This window comes from Ambystoma mexicanum, chromosome 10 (assembly GCF_040938575.1).
Source record: "Ambystoma mexicanum isolate Mex_15411 chromosome 10, UKY_AmexF1_1, whole genome shotgun sequence".
Classification (NCBI taxonomy): Eukaryota; Metazoa; Chordata; class Amphibia; order Caudata; family Ambystomatidae; genus Ambystoma; species Ambystoma mexicanum.
Window position 1 is genome coordinate 1,532,884,486 of NC_090932.1, and position 24,892 is coordinate 1,532,909,377.

General features: G+C 46.4%; 1 protein-coding gene across 1 annotated transcript in view; it reads right to left on the reverse strand.

Moving 5' to 3' along the window:
* The window catches only part of GCN1 (GCN1 activator of EIF2AK4), a 1,783,851-nt gene that overhangs the window by 71,177 nt on the left and 1,687,782 nt on the right, over positions 1-24,892 (reverse strand). Inside the window, exon 55 of the mRNA XM_069619734.1 lies at positions 20,629-20,777. Coding sequence (XP_069475835.1) covers positions 20,629-20,777 — 149 coding nt within the window. The remainder of the gene's footprint in view (positions 1-20,628; positions 20,778-24,892) is intronic.

The window sequence follows — 24,892 nt, forward strand, 5'->3', positions numbered from 1 at the left end:
CCTGCGCCTGTGGCACCACAGGCTAGAGATCCGACGGTGGATTGAAGATCTTCGTCAACGGGTACCTGCCGGGAGTCGCAGTGTGATGGATGACTACGAAAAGATGGAAGATTTCTTCAAAAGAAAAAAAAAATGATTTCCGATGAGTGTAGCACGAGGACTCCCAACACTAGAAACATGCAGTGAAATCTGAAGATGGCCACCAGAGGTGGAGCTGAGCAGGAGGAGTGTTTATTGGCTCGGGGCTTTATGACCCAAAGGATAATGATTGGATAGAGCAGAGAAGAGCATTTATTTTTTAGCTTAAAGCTAAACTGCTTTAATTTTTAGAGAGGATTTACCAATGATTCCCAGCCTGATGACTGGGAATATTCATGAGCATGTGAATCCATTAAAGTCCCCATGATGGAGAACCGCAAAGAACCTTTGCTGGGCGTCCATCTGCACGAGGGCTGTCGCCAGATCCACTGAGGTCCCTTTCTTATGTCACCAAACCTCTGACCGGGTCTGCTCTTGCATCACTGCTGGATCCGTTCTGCAGCAACTGCTTCTTCAACTGAAGGTACTGCCCTGCTCCAGATACAACTTACCAGGTGTCTGCTTGCTTGATCTTGTGATCCTGGGGGTGGCAGATAACTTATATCTCACATCACTCCATAGAGTTACACTGGGGTGCACTACCCATTGAACTCTAATCCCGCCTTGGGGCCGGGGTCCTTGAGACAATCCTTCAAAAAACATATCCCGATTTCAATGGCTTGTGAAACATAACCTTTGCCTACCTGCAAACCAAGGAGAGATCCTGTTGGACTCTGCCACTCTGAACCTTGTACTCTTTTTCTCTGCCTTTCCTACTCAACCCCATGTCACCCAAGGTGGGCTTGTTAAAATGGCCCAGGAAAGCCCCAAATTACCCGGATGACTCAGAGTCAATCCAAACTGGACTCAAAGAAAGTACAAGGCAAAACCCAGCTTATCATCCAAATAAAGCCAGGACAGCATAAAGACATTAAAATCTTGTTTCTCTCAGAGGATACATAGAAAACAATTGGTTAAATAATACAAAGTCGTCATCACGGACATCATAACAATCTTGGTTACAAAAACCTACAGGGAATGGGGACTGGTTAGTGGTGGTGGTTGCCTATACACTTTATATGTATTAAACATTTTGATTGGGTTACGTATATCTGATGGCTCCCCCTGGGAACTACCTCTGAATTGGTAAAGGTAAGAATACATCATCTCTACACCAAGTGATTGGTTGGCAAGCTATTTCATGGGTGGCATAACAATGCAGGTTTTGATAGGTTGGCTTCTTACTAACCAACCATGGACAATTGAAGGATTGTCAAGACATGAGCCAGACAAAGGGTAGGGGGAGAGAGGTCCATGTTCATTCAAAAAAGTTACTGTCCCTCATTCCGAGGCCATGAGCCAGGGTGATCTCTTAGTACATGGGCTTGTGCAGCGTCTCGGTACTGTGTGTACGTGTAGGGAGTAAGGCAGGTGTCCTATCTGTATTATTTTCTAATGAACAGACAATGCCATCCAATTATGGGTCATGTGGGTTGAGACTGTGCATGAAATCAAATTACCTCCTATTTATCAAGGTTTTAGCTAATATTACCATGTGTGCTGTTTTTTTGTTGCCTACGGATTCCCCACTGGACCCCTGCCTATACTATCCTCCTAGGTGGCCAGGGAAAGGCAGATGCTTCCTGATCCTGACCTTGTGGGGTGGTGTACCGTGGGAGGAGATATTGTGGGATGAGACAGTATTTGTCCTTTAAAAGGGAGAACCAAAGTTGCCAGAACAGGCAATGGTCTATTGTCATTATGATGTACCTGAACCACATAGAAGATCTCTGGCTCCGAATGAAAATATCCCTAAACCTGAACAGACCTTAATAACAGAAAGAACACCCAAGTTATGTCAGGACAAAAATTCTCCCTACTCCCAAACATATAATGAAAAGGAAACTAGAAATATTGCCTTGAAGGAACTGTCTTCCTTTATAACAGCGAATTCAAATGGTTTATCCTTAAATGGCTCCAAGGGAAATAAATCTATCCTTAAAACGAATAAGTTATTAGCAGACACAGTGTTGGCAATACAAGAAGAAGCGGGAGAACCAAAGGGACCTCGTAACAGTGAGGCAGCAGATTTCACCTGCTTGTTCTGGGAGGGTACTGTTCCCCCAAACTCTGAGTTGCAGAGGCTGCGCAGCAGAAGGCATGCAGGAGGGCCACCTTCCCCCATGTGAGCATGATTGCAGAGATTGCGCAGCAAGAAGCGTGTCGGAGACAGAGGTGAGCAGCTGTCGTGAAGCCATGGGTCTCAGGAGCGAGAGGGGCTCCTTAATTGAGTGGCCGGACAGGAGACACCTTCAGCGAGGAAGAGTGTGGGACCCGAGTGAAGCCAGAAGCAGTAGAAGATGTGCCAGAAACAGTAGCTGCATGCAACACGTGGAACAAAGATCACAGAAGCCGCAGTGAGTCAAATCTGGTGTTCCGATTCCTCGCGCAAGCACTGGCAGCAACACTATCCAGCTTAATATTTACTCGCGTGTAAGCAGAAGTGAGCTGAAGTTGCTTGTTGAATTCTTAAAAAAGTAACAATGGAAAAGTAGCAATCACGTGTGATTGGATAACGTCTTTTTCACTCGCATGACGAGCAAACACTGCAGAAAGCCAATGTTAAACCCTTAAACCTTAGAAACCTTATGAAGTGGTCGCACATGCTTGATTTTGCTTGTCAAGGGAAGAGTGAACTTTGTATCTTCAAACACGCTACAACTGTTCATAAAAGCCAAGTGTTTAAACTTATCTGTACTTGGAGAGAGAGCAAGCATTGCCCAAGCCAAGAGTATTCCCCTATTAAGATTAACAGCAGCCTTTCTTAAAGCCAGAAAACAATCTAACCCTGAGCCCAATAGAAGTTCAACCTTGCTCAAGATACAAGTGTGCAAGCATTACTTGAAGCCAAGAGAGTGGCCCAAAGCTTCTAGGTAATTCTTTTGGCTAACAGTTGGCAAAAAGATGAAGACAAAGGTGGGAAAAAAACTTGCTGCTCATAAATATTTTTGAAGTTGACAACCTATATTGGCAAAGACTGTAAGCAATAGAGAAGGAGAAATTACTTACCATAATGTTCTTTCTATCGATTTTTCTCTCGCAGATTCCTCATCCGATAGCTATTCCTTCCAGCTCTGCTGATTCAGAAAAAATTCGACAGGGGGCGTAGTAGACCTCGACTTGGCCGTCGATCCGTCTTGCTCGGCACTCGATCGTCGGTTCTGGACATGACGTTGGGCGTCTTATATAAACTCTGTCACTACGCCCCGTAACTCAGTTTCCCCTTTTTTCTCACCCGAGCCACACGCAGCATAGGAAAACAGAGAACAACGGGCTAATAAGCCCATAGAAATTAATAACCATACACCTCCGAAGGAGGATACAAATATGTTTAAATACCACAGATCGTAGCGTCAGGAAACAAATATTTTAAAAAAACTTAAAAACACATGACAAGAAGACAGAAAACGGTCACCCAGGACCATCCAAGTAATCGCTTGAAATAGAATATGAGCACCAACCATGGATTTTCTGAGCTGGGATGGATGGGAGATGAGCAATCTGTGGGAGAAGAATCCATAGAAAGAACATTACGGTAAGTAATTTCTCCTTCAATGGACTGCTTTTCTCATCTGATAAACTCCCACAGCAGTAGATGAAGGAAGCTGGCAGAAAGTTAGACCAGAAGGTTTTGCAACACCGCTCTGCCAAAACACGCATCAGCCATGCAAGCAACATCTAAACTGTAGTGCTTAGTGAAAGTGTGGTGGGATGACCATGACGCTGCACAACAAATATCCCAAACAGGGATTCCCCCTTGCAATGCAGTTGATGCCGAGACCCGCATAGTCGAGGGAGGCCTGATGGCAATTTTTGGCCTGCAGACAGGTAGCATTCCGCTATGCAGAAGATGATCCGGCAGGGTAAAGTTTGTTTAGTTATAACCAGGCCCTTGCGGGCTGAGGAAAAGGGCATGAACAGTTGATCAGCTCTTCTGAACTGGGCTGTTCTCACGATGACATGCATTACTTACCGTAATAGCATTTCTGATTATTGTATCTGCTTAGATTCGCATGATGTGCATATGGTCCAACATCCAGTGGTAACCACAGAGTATTGCATCTTGTCTTTCGGGGACCGAAAGGGGACGTCTCCATAGGCGTGTCTGTAACACTATCCCTATAGTGACGTGTAGTGTACCCAAAATCCCTCACGCGCCAAGGTCCCTCCGATTGTATTTTTTCTGCCATGAGGGAGCCCAAGGCTATTGTGAGTGAGTACATGAAGAGGAGAGAAGTAGTAAGAAGTCTATGTCTTCCCCCACCGCCGCCCTCCCCCCGAGCGGGGAGGTAGGGAGGGTGCATGTGAATCTAAGCAGATACAATCATCAGAAATGCTATTACGGTAAGTAATGCAGGTCTTCTGATGCTTGTTAATCTGCTTACAATCACATGCTGTGCATAGACTAGCGAGCAGTACCCGGAGTTGGAGGTGGGTTGTGAGAAGGAACAGTAGAGAAAAGAGGTCTTAGTACTGCTTGTCCCACCTGAGAATAAGACCAAGAATGAGTGTCTAGGCAATAGTGTTTTGTAAAGGTGTGTACAGAACTCCAGGTTGCCGCTTTGCAAATGGACTCGAGGAACATTTACAATGAATGCTATGGATGCCCCAGTGCCCCGAGTAGAATGTGCTCTAGGGCAGTTCTCTCTTAGCAAGAGTGTAACAGTGTGTAACACAGTGCAATGCATTTGACAATCCACCTTGAGATAGCTGATTTAGAGACAGCATCCCCTTCTCTACCAGCTGCCACTGAAACGAAAAAATTGGTTTTTTTTCCTCAGTGGTTTAGTTCTTTCCAGGCAGAACGTGACTGCCCTGCGCACATGTGTGAAGGCTTCTTTCGGCCATGCTAGTGGGATTCTGGAAAAAAGTAAGTAGTTCAATCGATTGGTTCACATGGAACTTCGAGATGAATTTAGGCGCAAAACTGGGGTGAGTGCGCAGAACTACCTTATTTATACCTGTGGGCTGTAACAAAAGGGTCTAGAACAGAAAGAGCCTGTAGTTCTCTAACCCTTCTAATAGAAGTGATAGCCACTAGGAAGGACGTCTTGTAAGTCAGGTCTTTTAGATTTGCTTTATGGATAGGCTCAAAGGGAGATCCCATAAGCCTGGTCAAAACCACATTCAGGTCCCGTCCAGGAGCTGGGTGAGAAATGGGAGGATAAATCCTCTTAACCCATTCCATGAAGGCCTTAATCACCGGTATCTTCCACCACAACACCTTTTGTTGTGATGTGGTGTAGGCTGAATGAACAGCCAGATGAACCTTTAGGGAATTGAAGACAAACCCTGTGTCTAACAGGTGGGTTAGGTACAGCACAATGTGTGTGGGTGAGCAATCAATGGGATTGACGCCCTTGGTATTACACCAGATGACAAAACGTTTCCATTTGCTGGCATATCAATAACGTGGGTTAGGTTTTCTAGCTTCCCCAAGTATGTGCATGCACCTCTGAGGGAGCTGTAGGTGTCCAAACTCTAGGACCTCAGGAGCCAGGCTGCTCAGTTCGGAGTTTGTGGGCATGAGTGTAGGGTCTCCCCCCTGTCTTGAGACAACATGTTGTACGGGCAGGGCAGTTTCACTGGCGGGGCGAGGGACACTTCCATAAAATTAGCGAACCAGGGTTGGTGGGCCCACATGGGGGCCACCAGTATCATGGTAACTGGTTCCTGGTGCATCTTGTGCACTAGTTTGTTGAGAAGGGGAGTCCGGGGGAGGAAGGGGGGAAGGGAGGGGAGAGTGGGGGGTTGGGAAACAGACAAATTTCCCTGAACATGTTATCCATTCCCCTTGGAGCGGTTCTGGGGGTACCTGGAGGCGTAGCGTTGGCATTGGGCGTTCTCCTGTGTCGCTAACAGGTCGATCTCCGGGATGCCCCATTCTGCGAAGACGTTGGAAACGATGTCTTCGTGCAGATGCCATTCGAGGAGAATCTCTGCTGAGCACGTCTGCCAGAAGATTGAGTTCCCTGGAACATGTTGGGACAACAAACATCTCGCGTTTGAGAGCCCATATCCAAATGTTTTGGGACAGCTTGGATAGCCCTGGAGAGTGAGTGCCCCCCTGTTTGTTCAGGTAATACATGGCTGTAATGCTGTCCGTTAGAATCAGTACAGTCTTCCCTTGTAGTTGCGTCTGAAAAGCCTTTAGTGCCTTGAACACCGCTAATAGCTCCAGTAAATTTATATGGTTGGACGCTACCTGAGGGGACCACACTCCATGTGCCGTCTGCTGAAGCAGGTGAGCCCCCCACCCCGTGAGAGATGCGTCTGTCGTGAGAGTGGCTTCCACTGCAGTGGTGGTGAAAGTCTTCCCCTTCAAGAGGTTTTCTCTTGACCACCACTGCAGAGAGAGAATGAGGGCTGGCGAGACAACTACCAGATCTTCCCATTGTCCGCTGGCCTGACACCACTGGCTGTTGAGCCACTCTTGCATGGGACGCATGCGCCGCCGCGCATGGGGAACCAAGTATATGCATGGCGCCATCATTCCTAGCAAGCACATGGCTTTGCGCACCATCGCCTCCCCACTGGCTACATATTGAGGGATCTGAAAAAGCATGTTCTGAACCCTCGGAGGGGAAGACGAGGCTGTCTTCCATCCTGATCAGAGCTTCCAGATATTGTTTTATTTGACTGGGGACTAGACTGGATTTCTTCTCATTGATAGAGAACCCCAGACTGAAGAGAAGGTCGACGTTTTTTTGGGTATTCAAAAAACATGTGTCGTACGAGTCCCCTGTTATGAGCCAGTCGTCGGGGTAAGGGTAAACCGGGATGGATAACCTGCGCAGGTGTGCTGCAGCTACTGCCAGGACCTTCGTAAACACCCTTGGCGCTGAGGCGATGCCGAAGGGGAGTACCTTGAATTGGTAATGCCTGTCCTCTATCATGAACCTTAGATATTTTCTGTGCACTGGCAACATTGAAATATGAAAGTATGCATCTTTCATGTCCAATGTTGCCATGTAGTCCCTGTTTGAACAGTGGAATCACCTCCTGTACGGTTACCATGCGAAACTTCTGAGGTTTTATGAACTTGTTCACTGGGCGCAGGTCTAGAACAGGGCGCATGGTTAGGTCCTTTTTGGGTACAAGGAAGTACACTGAATAAATACCCTCTTTTACCTGAAGAATAGGGACGGCTTCTATGGCGTCCTTTCCCAGCAGCGCTTCCACCTCTTGATTCAGGATCTCCAGATGGTCCAGTGAAAGACGCCGTGAGCGCGGTGGTCTGAATTGTGGAGGTCGGGCGAATTCCACGCAGTACCCGTGGGCGACCGTCTTTAAGACCCACCGTTCTTAAGTTATCCCCTCCCATGCAGCGAGGAAAGATGTCAATCGCCCCCCCGACCGGGGTGACATGGGAGGGGACCTGGATCTGATGGTCATTTCTGACCGGAGGCCGTGGCTCCTCTGGGATTGGGGCCTCTACCTCTGGCTTTGCCGCGTCGCAGACCCCTTGGAGGGTAGTAGGCGGGGCTTCCCGATGCTTGTCCGGTATTGAAATTTCCCGTGCCACAGTAGTTCTAGCTTGCACGGGAGAGCCCTCGAAAGGACAGCCGAGAGTTATTTCCTCTCTGGGGGGGGAAGGTCTCTGAGTGCTTTGTTGCAGGGACTTAAGAGTCAAATGCTCTTTTTTGGCTGTTTCTAGGGCCTCATCGACTGCCTTTCCAAAGAGGTTAGCTTCTTCAATCGGTTTATTGATGAGCAAAGCCTGTGTTTTGGGCTTAAACCCTGAGGTACGCAGCCAAGCGTGTCTTTTGAGTAAGGTTCCTTGTGCCAGGGACCTGCCTGCTGTTTGAGCCGTGTCCCGAGTTTTTTTTTAATCACATTCTGGTTCACCTGCCTTCCTTCGGTCACTATAGAGAGAAGCTTGGACTTGACGGGTTCTGGGACCTCCTGGAGGCCTTCCTGAAGTAGGCTCCACTGAGCGTCAGCATAACTCGCCAACAGCATAGTATTTGCCATAAGCGTGGTATATGCGGCAGCCGAAGTGACTCGCTTGCCCAAGGCATACAGCTTCTTGGATTCCCTATCCGGAGGTGCCTCCCCCATGGCAAGGGGTACTCCTGCCCGTTTCCGGGTGGTAGTCACTACCAGAGAATCAGAGGTAGCATGCCCTTTAATGTATAGTGGGTCCGAAGGAGCTGGTTGAAATAAATTCTCAACAAATGTAAAATAGGTTTGTAATAAACTAAACTTACTAATACAAGAAATAAAAGTTAAGGCATCATTCTTGTGAACTATTTTCATTCTACTGCATCACTACTTCCCTTTTTCTGTTGTGCAAGTTATTGAATGAATTTCTAAGAACCAAAGATATCTATGTTTATAATTTTGTGTTGTGAGATATTATCACCTGCTTGTTTCATTTTCGAGTGTGTGTTTTGGGCCTAGAATAAAAATAGTATTTTTGTACTTACCTGTCTAACTTGAATTAGTGTGTGTTTCACTGTGTGGACTCATTGTGGACTCCTGGGACTCCTGCCCCCATTCCCACTCGCCTGAGAACAGCCTTGAATGGGCTCCTCTGCTACCTGGATTGGGTTTTGGCTAACCTGTCAGTTCCCCTGTTCACTATAACTAGGCTGGCCTCCTAAGATCTGTCCACCAGGCCAGATTCTAGAAATCCATCTCAACAGTTACAAAAACTGTTGAAAGATCACACCTGCCACCAGCTTGTCTTACGCATATTGTAAATAAAAGTGTTTCCATGTGAATATGTCGCTTGAGAAAATGTCGGAGGCGAATTTCTTTTCCTAGCCCCTAAAATACTTTCCCCAAATATTCGAGAAGGGGCAATATTTACAATTATAAACTCCAGTCCTTGAATATTTGGGGAAAGGATTTGATTTTACTGAGGATGCATATTTGGGCAAATGTCGCACCCTGGTAGCATTTTCCTTGACAAGATGTTCACCGGATACCGTAAAAGTAACCAAAAAAGCTATTATATAAAAGATACAATGATACCAAGTATCCGAACTGCACTTCAACTTCACTGTAAATTGATGTGAATAGTTGTAACAATACAAGAATTAATAGAGAGTGTCTCAGTACGGACTGTGTAGGCACTTCCCAGTTTCCCCTTAAGAATGAAAAAACAGGCAAGGGAAAGTAGCAAAAAGAAAATATTTCTCATCACTGGGGTAATTAGGATCATGGTCTGTTAGGGAGAATTCTCTGTTGAGGCTAATTTCCAAAACCTAGTGAGTCCCCCAGCAGCTTTGCTGGATTTTTGGGGTTTATTTTTTTCTCCTGCTAAGAGTGAGACTCTTTTACTCCCACTCTTAGACATGATTTGAGGTGTTCCTTTGACTTTGAATGTGTTTTATGGGCTATGGGGTCTTTTACTCCATAGGGCTTCATGTGTTTTTGGTATGTGTGTTACACAGCCCCCTCCGTGCAGTAACACAGGGGTGTCATAGTGACCCCCAAACATAGACTCCATACCCTGGGACTGACTACCGTCTCCCAGGGCATGTAAAGTCACCATTGGCTATTCTAGTCCTAAATTGTGAACAGAACCAGTACAAACCATCATATTGTGGACGTACTGGTAGGGGCAATTCGATTGCCCCTGGGTCTGTTGTTCGAGAGGGCACGGTCCAGTCCCCCCTGATCGAGTTTTGGCTGGTGGCAGTGGATACTACTTTTTATATTCGACCGCGAATATATTCCTATGGGATTTTCCCATTGTTCGAGGCTACCACTTTTTAGCATAGCCTCAAACATCCCGCCGGTTTATTGAATTAATATTAATTCACCGGTTGGGATTTTTTTGCCAGAACTCGGTGCCAAAATGGCGTCTGTGTTCACTTTTGTAACCCTAACCCAAGTCGAGCCCTTTGTTCCACTTTTTGGCGGGCTTCTGCACAGAAGCCCTCCAAAGTGGTGCCACTCTGTCTGGGTCTACAGGATGTGTGGGAGTGGGGTTTAGGCACCCTGGACTGAGTTGCCTCGGCAACTCAAGTCGCACTCTTGTGTGATTGGCCCAGTGGTGAGCCGCCCGGCTCACCACTTAGCATTTTTGAGTGACAGCTAGAACTGATGAATGGGGGTTTTCTGCATAAAAGCAGGACTTTGGGGACTGGAACTTCAGAAGTCGCCACAGGACCAAAGAATCCGAAGAGGGAGAAGCTGAGCCGACCTGCAACGACGACACCACCGGTGGAGCCCTTCTGAACTGCCTCACCACTTCCCGACGACAGAAGATCTTCATCCCGGAGAGTCTTCTTCCTTTGAACGGGTGGGGATAACTAGTTCGCCCTCTTTTTCGCCTTCCTGGATCGTCTCGTGGTCGAATCGCCCGTGACAAGCACCCCGGCGGCCGGATAGCCACGCTTCACCAGTACTGCGAATAAAAGGGTAGTACCTTTTAACCGGTAAACTCTGCGGCTGGTTTCCTCCCTGGCAGTGCAACAACCTCCAGCTTTCCTCCACATCGAGATCCTCTCTTCCCCTGGACGAAGCACCGACGTGCACCCGCTGCCAGGAACAACTGCCCCCGCTGGAGCTTTCTCACCATTTCAGGTACTGTGTTCCGGCTGGTCTCCCTTGCAACTGACTGTTCAAGGTGTTCCGTAAATCCTTGACTCTCTATCCGGGGGTGACATGGGACCTGCTAACCTACTTTTTCCGAACTGATCCAACTCCTTTTGAACTATCTGCAAAGACTTTTAAAGTACAATTCAACTGTGTGATCTTGGACACATTCCGCCTTGCTCTCTCCAAGAGTGGGCCTGGCCTATGAACTTTCTTGCTCTACAGTAGACTTTGCCTTTCTTGCCTTGCTGTAGTTCTTTTAAAAGTGTTGGTATTGTGTGCTTTCTAATTCTGCCTTTTCCCTCCCTTTTTAACTAACTTATTGGAGTGCCATCCTAGGTTAAGTGCTCACCTCTGTCTGCAAATAAGTGGTGTTTTAACTAAGGCTTGTTCAATAAGTAATCAGGGATGTATATATATTGATAGTGACTGTGTTTTGAACTTGCTTGCCATATTAGTGTATTTTTACAAGTGTGTTTTTAAATAAATAATTATATACTTTTATACCAAAGCTCTAGTCAGTGTTTGCTTGTGCTACTGTATTTTGTTACCTAATGTGTATACTCTATATACTGCCTAACTCTTCTTGAGAGAAGTCTGACTGCTCAGCCACAGCTACCAGGTAAATCTGGGTGGTGCAGACTGCTACCAATTGGGTTTACTGCCAACACCTGTAGTCTTAAGCCTTTTGCAGTGGTGCCTAAGAGAACTGCACAGGTTTCTGCCTAACATGGTCACACCATACCTCTTCAACCTCCCGATCACTTGAGGAATGACTGAATCAGTGGGAACGCATACAGGAGTAGAAAGAATGAAATATGTAGCCCCTTGGTAATGTTCTTTCTGATGAATGTTCCAGACGGATTCCTAATCAATGATATCCCTATCCCAGCGCAGTTGTTCTCCAGAAACCTTTCCGCCTCCAGGCACACAGCGCGTGTTAGAGAGAATTCTCAGAAATGTGCTAATTCCTCTCTACCTTAGAGATCCCCAGCTCTTTTGCTGGACTCTAGGACTTTTTCATTTTTACCTGGAGAGAGCGAGACCCTTTTCCCCATTCTCTTTTATTTTAATGTGATTTTAACTCTGTTTCTTTTGGTTTTTGGAGAATGACAAACTCTATAGGCATCTTTACATTGTGACACATAGCACCTTCAGTGCAGTGGCACAGGGAAGGCTTTCAGATTTCCCCAAGGTTTAAATACCTTCTCTTGGATAAACTACTGTTTCCAAGAGCATGTCATGGTCATGAAGTCAGGGGCACAGGCATGCGGGGGGTCTCATGCACAGGAGACCTGGGTGGACACTGTCCTGGCGCCTTTGGCGCCAGGCTCAAACAAAAGTAAACAAGAACATTCATTTAAAACCAAAAAGCTTTTATTATGCACATAGCACTTCAGATGCATTAACCTTGAACATTCCATCCATCAAGGAGGATGCATTAACCTTGAACATTCCATCCATTAAGCAGCCCCAAGTGTATTCTTGGGTGTGGCTGCTAGTTATTGTTATTGTTATTTTGCACTTATATAGCGCCTTATATACCATTGGTATGGTCTGAAGGCGCTGGTAGGTTGAACGCCCTTGGGAACCGAAGTTCAGATCAGTAGAGAGAGTAGGGAGAGTCAAAAGGTGCGTGTGAGCACCGGATATGTGTGCAGCTTGTGCGGTACACGTGTAATAGCTGCTTCTTATCGGTAGGTGTGGTGGTTGAGAGATCAGGAGAATGTGTTCGTTCTGGCAGGATTTATCCGGAACGGATGTGGCTGCGTTAGGCCTGAGGAAAACGCCTGGCTGGGGGTGTGGGACCAGCAGTGTTTACATAGAATGATGTGGAGTAAGCGGTGGATGTTCGTATGAGAACAGTTATACCGAATGGTGTCATAGTATCTCTGTGTTCTAGTTGAGTGGTGATGTAAAGGAGAGAGTAAGCGTGGGGTGTGGTGTGATGGGTTATATGCTCTTTCAGTGTGCAAACTTCTGAATGCAACTTTCCCAGAGAGGGAACTGGGCGAACTTCTAAGTACAATTTTCCATACAGAGTCTATTGGGAACACTTCTAAATTCATTTCATCAGAGAGGGTATTGGCACACTTCAAGTGTAACTCTCGCAGAGGCTATTGGGTACACTTCTAAACGCAATTTTTCATAGAGCGTCTACTGGGCACTCTAACTTCAGTTTTCCAGAGAGGCTATTGGGCAAACTTCTATATGCAACTTTCCAGAGTGTCTATTGGATACACTTCTAAAATCAACTTTCACAGATGCTATTGGTAGCACTTCTAAATGCAGCTTTCACAGAGGATATTGGACTCGTATCTAAATCAATTTTCTACAGAGAGGCTACTGGGCGCACTATAAAATCAATTTTCCAGCGAGGCTATTGGGAATACTTCTAAATTCATTTTTCCAGCGATGCTATTGGGCACACTTCTAAATGCAACTTTCACAGAGTGGTTTATTGGGAGCACTACTAAATTCACAGCGAGGTTATTGGGCACACGTCTAAGTGCAATTTTCACAGAGCGTCTACTGGGCACACTTCTAAATGCAATTTTCCAGAGTGTCTCTCTAGGAGTTGCAAGGTGTGGCTGGTAAGTCTGCCCTAATGGGCGTGTCCACGATCTCAGCTATATAAGCTGCCCCGATCCTCAAGACAGACGCTTTGCGTTATTCTGCACTTGCAAGCAGCGTAACGCTCACCGTCGCCTGAGGTCAGACTTACCTTTGAAGATCTTGGTTCCAGGACATCCTGCTTCCTGCCAGCATACTTACCAACTGGGGGAAGCTGTTCTTACCTGTACATCTCTTCGGCGAACCAAGTATTCATCGTTACACTTTTCGGAACGCCGAAATCTTCAGCTTGGCACCGCAGCACGACAAGCTCCATCGTCGACAGCAGCACCTAAAAGGAAAAGTTCGACATCGAAAAAACAGTCAGTTTAAGTTTGCGCTTTGCCATACTTCGCGCTTTTCCTTAAACCATCACTTACCTGCTGTCGAACATTGCAGTAGCATCCATCTTCCATCGGGCCGCTTCTCGCGTCTCAGAGCTGCATTGAGGCCGCATTTCTATCTAAGGGAAGAAAACAGAAGAGACATTATTGCGGGCATAAATAGGAGCAACATATAAAGACATTAAACAGAACGAACAGCATCACAAGAGCTCAAGAAATACTTACCAATCATAAGGAGAAGCATAGTCGCAGCTGGACTGGACTAATCCTCATCAGGGATCAGTGAAGGAACTTGATCACATTCGACGCGCCCCTGCCAGAAGTAGCAGGATGGAGCGCTCATCTTCCATAATTCACAGGTGAGCTTTATGGGCCGGCGTATGCTCACAGAAACCGTACTTTGGGGTGAAGGGTTCGAGAGGTACATCAATCACAGATTGGCGCACTCACACACTGTTATCTCCACGCAGGAGCAGTATCACCACGTACCACCGCTCACAGCTTTTCTACTAAGGGAGAGGCCTGAAGGGGGTGATTCAAGTTCAGGGAGGGCTGCAACCGTGCCCCAACGCCTCTGCAGAGACCAGGTGAGTAACAGAGAAGTAAAGTGAAATTGACCTTACTCCTATTTGTAACATTCCAGACCCAGCACACACTATCTTACAATAGGGTGCTGGAGGGGTTACTTAGTATCCCCTTTGTCTAGATTCTCATGTAACATTTTTATGTTACCCTTTCCTCGATGAATGGCTGGCGGCAGTGGTTTACTTTTTACTACTGTGTTGTGTTTTTACCACAGGCTGCGTTCGCAGCTGCAGTAAAGCACCCGTGGTGCCACTTTTGTCAAAATGGCCCGTTTTCTTTTTTTGCCATTCTCTGTGGAAAGGTCCTTCAGATTTACTCTGCGTGCCAAACCAGGTTTGGTCCCTTTGTTCGTTTTGTCTTTGGCAGGATTCACGACTGAAGCCCGCGTCTGGCTCCAGAGTGCCTGGCAGGGGCAGAAAGTGAGGGAGGTGCCCAAAACACCCGGTGCTTAGTCTCCTAGGAGACAGGAATGCACTCCTAGGTGATTGGCCGGCTGGCTGTCCGGCAAGGACAGCCACCCTGCTGTTTGACTGGTAGCTAGGCGGGAATGAATGGGAGAAACCTGCATAAAAGGCAAGGCTTTTTGGCTTGGAAGGCAGAGTCGACCACTGGAAGAAGGAATCCAAAGAAGAACTTGAAGAAGATGCCTGCTGCAACTCCTGGGAAGTTGGTTTGCTCTGTGAAGCCCTGCTGCTGTGCTGAAACTCCACTTTCATTTTGACTAGAGAAGCCCTGCAAGGACGACTTCTCCCCTTGAGTTGGTGGGACCAATCAACTCCAAAGTAAGCCACCTGGACATCCTCTCGAATCTGGTTGCACTACCACTGCAGTTGCTGCTGGAACAGAAGAGCCAGGGAGAGTAGCACCAGTTTGTGTGCGTTGCCTTTAAGCTGGCCAAGAGCACCAGGAAGATGCTCAGGACTCCCAGGAAGCAGGACTGACCGAGCCTAAGGCCGAGGGTTGGTGGGACCAATCGACCCAGAGACAAGCTCATCTGGACATCCTCTCGGAGCTGGCTGTACGTCCATTGCTGCTGCAAGAACCGATTGCCAGGAAGAGGAACACCAGAATCGAGTGAGTGTCTAAGTCGAACCAGAGCTCCAGGAAGATCCTCCGGACTCCCAAGAAGCAGGACTGACCAAACCTGAGCCACCTTAACAGAGTGCTGGACCCCAGATAAGAGCTAAGAGCAGTGTTCTGGGCTCTGAAGTTCTTTCTACCCATCTCCAGGGAAAGTTAGTTCATGGACTACACACCACCATGTTTTACAGATAGAAACAAGGTGGCAGCCGATATCCACTCCTCTCCTATGGATGTGGGCCTCGGCAAACAGGATATTCCTGTCCCCCTTTCATCTGCCGGGAATCCACAATTCGATTGCAGATTCCCGAACTACGCATCTGCTACAAGTTGGAGCTCCTTCACACAACCAGCTTCATCTCATTTTTCAGAAATGGGTTGTTCCGGAATTTGGACCTCTTCGCAAACAGGGAGAATGCCAAGAGCTGAGCATTTGCCAACAGTTTTACCCAACCCGAAAGACTGTTCAACCCCATCACGTTTCTTCTACTATCGATTTCTAGAATCTGGCCTGGTGGTCAGATTTTAGAAGGCAACCCTTGTTATAGTGAACAGGGCACTCAGAGGTTAGCCAAAACCCAATCAAGGTAAACGTGGAGAACAGTCAAGGCTATTCTCAGGAGTGAGTGGGATCAGCGGTCCCCAATGAGCCCACACAGTGAAGCACACGATAATTCAATTTAGACAGGAATTAATAAAAATACAGTATTTATTCTGGACCTTAACCATACACTAAAAATTAAACCAGCAGGTGATATTGCATAATACTCGATAAACATATATACATTTGCCATAGGTTCTTAAAATGCATAGACTTAAATAATGCAGTAAAGATGGAACCAAGTCACAAGTGATTTCCTCAACTTCAGAAGTCCAATCCCTAACAAGAATGGGGCACTGTGCCCAAAGGTCACAGGAGCCGCAATGCTTCTCCCCAAAATGTATCTGTAGCAGGTAAGTTACTTGTGTTGGTGGTTGTTCAAAAGAAGAGATACAACAAAGTTACAAGGTAGTAAAATGTATTCTTATTTTACATATGGTACTACCCAGGTTGGCGACCAGAAGGTAGTGGAATGGAATGTTCTGATACTAAGAGACTGGTTCTCATTGTTATCCTATGGAGGAGAGGGAGGAGACAAGTTCTTTGCAATGACTTGATAGGTTGACCGGGGTGTCGCTGGAGGTTTGATTTCCCGCCGATGGCTCCGGTGAGAGGTGCCTTGGAGCTGCGCGTGCAAGGATTGTTCCGGTAAGGTCCACATGCAAGCCTGCACGATGGAGAAATGCAATATTCATTGATGCAAGCCTGTTCAGAACACTTCACAGTACGGGGGAAGGCAAGTTCCAGCGACGCCCACTGCACACAGATGGGGGCAGGTGTCCTTCCAGTTGTGGTTGAAGAAGCATCTCCAGGGCATAATCCGTTGAGGTGGGAGGCTGACATTTGCAGGGAAGGCATCTTGTACCACGAGCTGCGATCACAGAAGTTCCGGCCTCTTCAGGAGTCTTCTTTGTGTTAAGGAGAAGACTCAAAAATGTGCTAATTCCCTTCACCTGAGAGACCCCCCGCACCTTTTCTGGATTTTGAGTATTTGATTTTTTTTTTTTTTTACCTTGAGAGAGTATGACCCTTTTCCCCCACTCTCTCATGTGTTTTGAAATGTGTTTTACTCTTGTGTTTTCATTGGTTATGGAGTTTTAGACATCTCCATAGACCATCTTTTCATGTGCGTCACACAGCACCCTCAGTGCAGTGGCACAGGGAAACCTTTCCAGGCTTTTCCAAGGTTTAAATACCTTCTCTAGGATAAACAACTGTTTCCTCAGAGCAAGTAAAGTGAAATTGACCTTACTAGTCTCTTTAAATTCCTAGACCCAGCACACCCCATCTTACAATAGAGTGCTGAGGGGTTACCTAGTATCCCCCTGTGTCTAGATACTCATGTAGCAGTCAAATGCTACTATTTCCTCTCGAAATGGTTTGTGGCAATAGTTTTACAACGAACTACCATGATTTGTCCCGACTGCGAACACCGGTAGCCTTAAATCGCGTGAGCCATGTTTTTCAAGATGGCGTCTGAGCCCCCTCTGTAAAAACAGGTCCTGGTTTTCTTTTTTCGCTGTTTCTTTGTGGAAAGGTCCTTCTACAGTTTTGCTCTGCGTGCCAAACCAGGTTTGGTTCCTTTGTTCATTCGCCTTTGGCGGGCTTGAGGACTGAAGACCGCCTCTGGCGCCCGGGTGTCTGGGGTGGGCAGGAAATGAGGGACGTGCCCGAAACCCCCTGTGCTTAGTCTCCTAGGAGACCCAACTGCACTCTTGCATGATTGGCTGGCTGACTGTCCGGCAAGGACAGCCACCCTGCTGGGTGAGTGGCAGCTAGCCTGGAAAGAATGGGATGTAACTGGAAAAAAGGTGAGTCTCTTGGCTTGGAAGGCAGAGTCGATCACTGGAATGATAGCACCGAAGACGAGTGCTGCTGCAAACCCTGTACCGTTGGTTTGCCCGGTGAAGCCCTGCTGCATGTCCAAATCGCTAAGTTCATTTCGACAGAGAAGCCCTGCAAGGACGACTTCTCCCTTTGAGTTGGTGGGACCAATCAACTCGACACTAAGCCACCTGGATACCATTCTCGGAGCTGGTTGCATTTTCCTCAGAGTGCTGCAGGAAAAAACGAATAACCAGGGAGAGGGAAAACAGTTTGTGTGCTTGACTACAGCTACTGGAATTGAAGATTTGCCAGTTGCCAGCATTTTGACCAGTCCACGTGCAGTGCAGGAGTCCCCACACGTCCTCCCTCTTGTCCCCACAACTGAGGCTCAGGAACAGCGAGATCTGCAGGAACTGCCAGGAACAGAGGTCACCAGCTGAATCTTTTCTTCATTTGTAAAGGTACTGTAAAATCAGACAGAGTACTTGCCTCTCTCAGTGAAAGTGCTTGAAACTTTCCCAACTCACAGGCCTAATCAACTTGTGACACCACATATAATTCTTCTTTCTGCAAACTACTCCTAAGAACTTGTGCCAAGACTTTTCTTTTCACTACCAGAACTGCTTTAGCCTATCCAAGACTTTAGCCCATTGGCTTTGGCCTAACCTATTGAATTGAATCGACTCTTCTGGTGAACTCAAAATATCGGCACTGTTTAAGAATAACTTCTAACCTTTCATGTTCTGAATAACCTATTCCTTTTTGCTCCTACTTCAAAGTTTTCTGAATGCCATTTTGCTCCTCCTTCAAAGTAGACTGAATGCCTCAGAAACTTTAAGTGTATAGTACTCAAGTTTATTTGTGTATGATATTTAACTGCCTCCTTCTAGTGAATGTTTTAGATCATTAATTTATTCAACAAAGTGTTTAACCAAGTAACCTTGAGTGTAAGGGTTTATTTGAACACTTGTGATTGTAGACCTCTGTGTAACATCCTTACAGCTCACATTCCCTCTTGAGATAAGCCTGGCTGCTTAGCTTCACTACCAACTGTGTAGTACAGACTTATACCAAAGGTTGGTTTTGCTTACACCTGTAGTCCTAGTTGTATGTAGTGGTCCCAAAAGGTACTGCATACAAACTTTGCCTAACATTTTGGATCTTCAGTTGGCTGTTCAGCTACAAGAAATTCTTGGCTCCAACGCTGATCTGAAGAAAGGCAGCAGGAATCCTCTTCTTATCCAAAATCCATCCTGGATGCAAGGCCAAGACCACCAATGGCAAGGATCTGCACCATTCAAACAGCCAGTAGTTGTCCAATCAGGGACAACTACTGGGTTCACTCATGAAACAAACCTAGACACTCTGGCTCCATGGGTGTGGAATGGGACCAGACAGTCCCACCCACTTTCTGGGCCACACACACACATACCACACACAGGCAGCACTAACTCAGAATTCCTGACCTGGCAAAGTAGGATGAAGGCCAAACTACAAAATCTCGTGGCACGGCCAGTGTAGAGCACTAGCCACGTCTAGTAGCTATATGCGGGAAACACAAATGTGCACACTAGAAATAGCACAAAAATGGTACAAATATATCTGCTGCCACCAGCTTGTCTTTCGGCATATATAAAAGTAACCAAAAATCCCAAGCGTATAAAGCTGATGTATGATGCTGCCATGTTAAGTCCAAGAGTTCAAAAGGGAAACCGTTTGCCAGTACTGACAGTCTGAAGGACTGATCAGTTTCCCCATAACAAATAAACAAAATGCCAGGGAAGTGAAGAGTCAGAACAGGTTCAAAAACAAAGTAAAAAGATTGGGGGTCTATAGACACTATGGGGGAAAAGTTGTCAAAAGAGAAATATTTCCTAACAGTGTGTGCCAAACTACACTACACCCCATGCAGAAGGTTTCAGGGAACAGTTTGCTCTGAGGGAGATCTAGCAAGATGAGGAATATGTGGGAGAAAGCAATTAATTCTAAACAAGGTTTCCCTGTAATACTCTCCATGCAGAAGGTAGTAGAGCTACACAATAGACATCAATCGAATACAGGTTCCCCCTGCTCTAGTACCCTTAACGGGCACCAGTGCCTCAAAATTAAGAGTTATGGAAGGATTTTGGAGTTAAAAAGATCTCACTACCAAAAATCAGGTCAGGGTTTCAGAACAGCCCAAAAATATGCTGGAGGGCTATCATTGAAAGAGCTGGGAAAGCTTAAAACATCTTTAACCACCACCCTTTAAAATTCTTCTGAAAAGTAGCATTTCTGGGAACCACTAAAGAACACAACTGCCTGTTGAGGCAGTTTTGATGATAACTGGTAGACCATAAGGAATGAAATGGCTGTTAACTATACGGCTCTTGCTTGTAGTTCTTAGGGGCTTGGTTCGCTTAGTTCAGATACTAGCTGGAGTTACTTTTTGCCTAAAGACGACTGGCGCCACACAACTATATGCCTGCAACATTACACCTACCTTGATCATTTTGGTTTCTCAAATATGAATTTTAATCACTTTTCCAATGGTGATTACCGAATAACTTTTTTAACAAGGAGAATTTATGCAATATTCAAAGCCAGGAGTTAACCCTAGGCATACTACTAAACAAGTGCCCATTCACTTACTTTGCTTGTACTTTGAATATTTTTGAAAACTGGAATATAAATGTTTATCTTCATTTTTACACAACTGAACTTGGAGTCTTCTGGAATGTTTTCAAAACTGGACGTGCCAACCACTTTGCCATTTTGCTTGGTAGAAACAGTGCAATTTATTAGACCTTCTGTGGATGCTACATTTGCTGCACACAATATGCTACTAAAATAGCATCTGTGCTGTGAGTGATATCTCATACCCAGAAGCTTCTTTTAGCAATATCCTACCCGGTCTGCTGTTGCATTGCTGAGGACCATTGCTTGAACAATGGTGCTGTACTTGGGAGTACAGAGTCTGCTGGAAGCCACGTTAATGGCAACACAGAGTGCCAAACTCCGTCCATGCCTCACCATCCAATCAATTCCAGAGATATCCGCTGTAGCAAAGAGACAAAAGAAAGAATTAGAGCAATGTACTGGAAGTCAAATAATGGAATCTGTGAGAAGAGCACATTTAAAATTTACTGATGTCCCACTTCTGAGTCCAATTAGTGGATATCCAAAGAACAAGGACATTTAATATGTTGTGTTATTCCCGAACAATATGCCCACAAAGAGCTTCTCATGATCTAATATGTGTAGGCAATGCTGATGCCACCCTTGTGTATTTATACATTTGTTGCATTAGTGACTTCAACATGGGCATGCCAATCTATTTTCCAAGAAGTTGCAGGAGCTTGAGTTTGAAGCTCCTAGGATTAGGGCAGTATGGGAGCACCCACAATTATCTCTGATATGTACAAAAGAAAATACATTTTTCAAATGTGTTCAGTTTCCCTTCGCAAACCTTTAGATTCAAAAGATTACCACAGAATCAATGAAATGCAAACAATAAACCCCTGTGTATTAGGGAGCCTATGAAAGAAGTAATGACAAAATAAGTTCAATGAGAACCTACAAGAAAAGAGCTGTCGTTATCAGTATTCTAGGTGTATTAACATGTCATGCTGGCTCTCCAGTCTCCAATATCATCTTGATTTTTGGAGATGGGGTTTAAAAGTTTGCTCACTGTTCCAGCAGAGGTCTGGAAAGTAAATATGCAGATTGGGCTACAGTGGACTGCTTTTCCTTCATGTTAAGCGACTAGTACGGGAGCCTACTTTCTGTTAATTACGACATGCTGTACCCACTATTATGACAGTGTTTGGATGGTTTCGCTTAGCCCTGTGTTTAGATGTAGACACGTATTGACCTACAGCTGGGCAACAGGGTTTCCCCACATGCCATCCCTGGATCACCTAGCAGTAAAAATTACTGATCAATCAGGACAACTCACAGGTGTGGCAGAGGTCACACAGCAGACATTGATTGCCGAATAGGCCAGACAAGGGAATCTAGTTTACAAAGGATTTGATTAAGAAATATGCACAGGTTTGGTCAAAATAAACAAATAGTGTCTGAATGACACTCATAAGTTGTCAGGAGGGTTCTTATCCTTATTGGGGGTAGGGAGGTGGTGTAGTGCTGTGGGAAGAAACTATCTAAAGAAAGTACCTCTTGTTAGAGTTAACTTAACAAACAAAAGTTCTGCCAGGGCTCTGTATGTCCAGGACCAAGAAGTCTTTCGAAAACCCAACCAATACTAGTGAGCACACAGGCCCAGGTTTTAAGAGTTTTCAACCCTTGGGGTCTCTTATCTTGAATTCTCAGTCTCGGGTTGAGGGGTTCACAGACCATGGTTTCCACAGTTCCCAGGATCTTTTCGCTGTAGCCTTTAGTGACGCACATGAAGCCTGCGGTTGAATTCTATACGTTGGATTGGAATAGGTGGGCCTTCTAAGATGGAATGGAACCAGAGGATGACGAGAGGCAATCCTAGTGCAGGGACAGGGTTCTCACCAAGTGCTCCCTCCCTCACTCCAAACTTCCTTGGTCTGGGTTTGGCTTCAGTTGTCGGTCTGGATAAAGACTACCTAGCCCCTAATGAGCAGAAGGAAAGCCTTGAGAGCTAGCCAGATGGCTTTCAGCTCCAGCCAGTTGATATGCGACTCCTGCTCTTTTGCCGGGTCCAGGCTCCATGGACGCTGTGGTTGTCCAGAGTGGCCCACCAGCCCCCTGGGAGGAGTCCGTAGTGAAGGTAACCTCCGGGGGCAGTGGTCTGAAGGGCTTGCCCGTCCGCAGATTGCTGTCCAAGGACCACCATGTGAAGTCTGCATGGAGAGACTGAGAAATGCTGATCAGATCCGCTTGGGAACCCCGTTCCTGATTCCATGAGACTGCAAAGTGCATCTGTAATCTCATCTTGAGTCTTGAGTAGGGTACGGCTAGTAGGACCGCTGCCATGATACCCAGTATATGTTGCTACCATCAGGCCAACCTGATTCCTCAGGTGAGGAAGTGAGTAGTGGCGCTCTTGATGGCCGTGATATTGTCCTCCGAGGGGAACACTCTCTTGGAGGTCGTGTCCCAGATGAGGCCCAGGAAGGTCAGTTTCCGCATAGGCTGCAACGGAGACTTCTTGAGCGAAAAGCCCAGCTTGTGGAGTGTTATAATGAGGGTGGAGGAAGTGTGGTGAACCGCCTCCGGAGATCTCGCCCTGACGAGCCAGTCGTCCAGGTACGGGGAGACGTGGTGGCCCTGAGGAGGGCCGCCACTGCATTCATGAGTCTGGTAAACACCCTGTGGGCCGAGCTGAGGCCGAAGGATACCATCTTGTATTGGAAATGGCAGCCCACGATCCTGAATCGCAGAAAGGAACGATGTGGCTGCCAAATCGGGACGTGTAGATAAGCGTCCTTTAGATCCAGGGAGCACACCCAGTCTCCCTTGCACAATGTCTCAGCTATGAGCGCTGGTATAACCATCTTGAATTTTTGAAGAGGGAGGGAGAGGTTGAGGCTGGAGAGATCCAACAACACTCAGGCCAGCCTGGTTCTTCTTTTGTATGGCGACAATCCTGGAGTAGAAGCCCAATCCTCACTGGGAAGCTGGTGTTAGGCAGAATCCTGTCAGTTCCCTTAGGGACCACTGCAAGAAGATTAAGACTACAGGAGTAAGCAGTAAACCCAATTGGTAGCAGTCTGTACCACCCAAAATTACCTGGTAGCTGTTGCTGAGCAGTCAGACTTCTCTCAAGAAGAGTTAGGCAGTATACAGATGATACAGAATAGGACCAAAAACATAGTGGAACAAGCAAACACTGACCAGAGCGGTTTATCAAAAGTATTTAATTATTTAACACACTTTACAAAATACACTAGCACTATTAATCAAAAGCAAGTTCCAACACAATCAGAAAAGTATTTACACCTCCCTTAGCAATTACTAGACAAGTCTAAGTTAAAACACCACTTTTTGTCAAAATAGAGGTGAGCGCGTAACTTAGATGGCACTCCAATAATTAGGTTAAAGGGAGAGAAAAAGGCAAGTCATAAAAATAAAACAGTTCCCAACACTTTTAAGAGACAAAATCAAGTTACTGAAGGCAGGATATACTGTAGAGCCAAAGTTCATAGGCCAAGCCCACTTTGAATGGAGCAAGGCGAAATGTGCCCAAGATCACACGGTTTGGCAATGCATTCAAGTCTTTGTAGAAATGTTCAAAAAAGGTTGGGGTGATTTAAAAAGTCAAAGTTAGAAGGTCTGGGGGCCAATCTGGTTGGAAAGCCAAGGATTTAAGGGTCACCTTGGGCAGACCGAAGAAAGGGAGGCCAGGTAGAACACAGTACCTTAAAGAGTGAGGAAGCTCCAGCAGTGGCGGCAGTTCCTGGCAGCGGGTGCAGTTTGTGGTTTCGACCAGGGGAAGAGAGGATCTCGTCGAGGAGGAAACTTGGAGTTGTTGCACTGCCCAGGGAAGAAACCAGCCGCAGAGTTTGTCGGTGAAAAGGTGCGTTCCTGGTATTCGTGGTCACAGTGGTGAAACTTGGGTATCCGGCCGCTTGGCACGGGCGATTCGACCAAGAGACGTCCTGGAAGGCGAAATGGTTGATCCCACCAGCTCAGAGGGAGAAGACTCTTCCAGCAGAAGATCTCCTCTTGTCTTCGGGAAAGTGGTGAGGTCGATGCAGCAGGGCTCCACCGGTGGTGTCGTTGTTGCAGACGGCTCAGCTTCTTCCCTCTTCGGATTTCTTAGGTCCTGTGGCGACTACTGAAGTTCCAGTCCCAAAAGCCCTGCTTTTATGCAGAAAAACCCCCATTCAACAGCCTAGCTGTCACTCAAACATGCTAAGTGGTGAGCCGGGCGGCTCACCACTGGCCCAATCAGAACAGAGTGTGACTTGAGTTGCTAAGGCAACGCAGTCCAGGGTGCCAATTCCCCCACCCACACATCCTGTGGAACCCAGACAGGGTGGCACCAGTTGGAGGGCTTCTGTGGAGAAGTCTGCCAAAAAGTGGAACAAAGGGCCCGACCTTGGTTGGAGTTACAGAGACGGACACGAACGCCATTTTAGAAAAGAGTTCTGGCAAAAAGAACCAACCGGGGATTTAATATTAAATAAATAAAGCAGCGTTATCTTTAACATTGCACCAAAAAGTGGTGCGTTTAAAATCA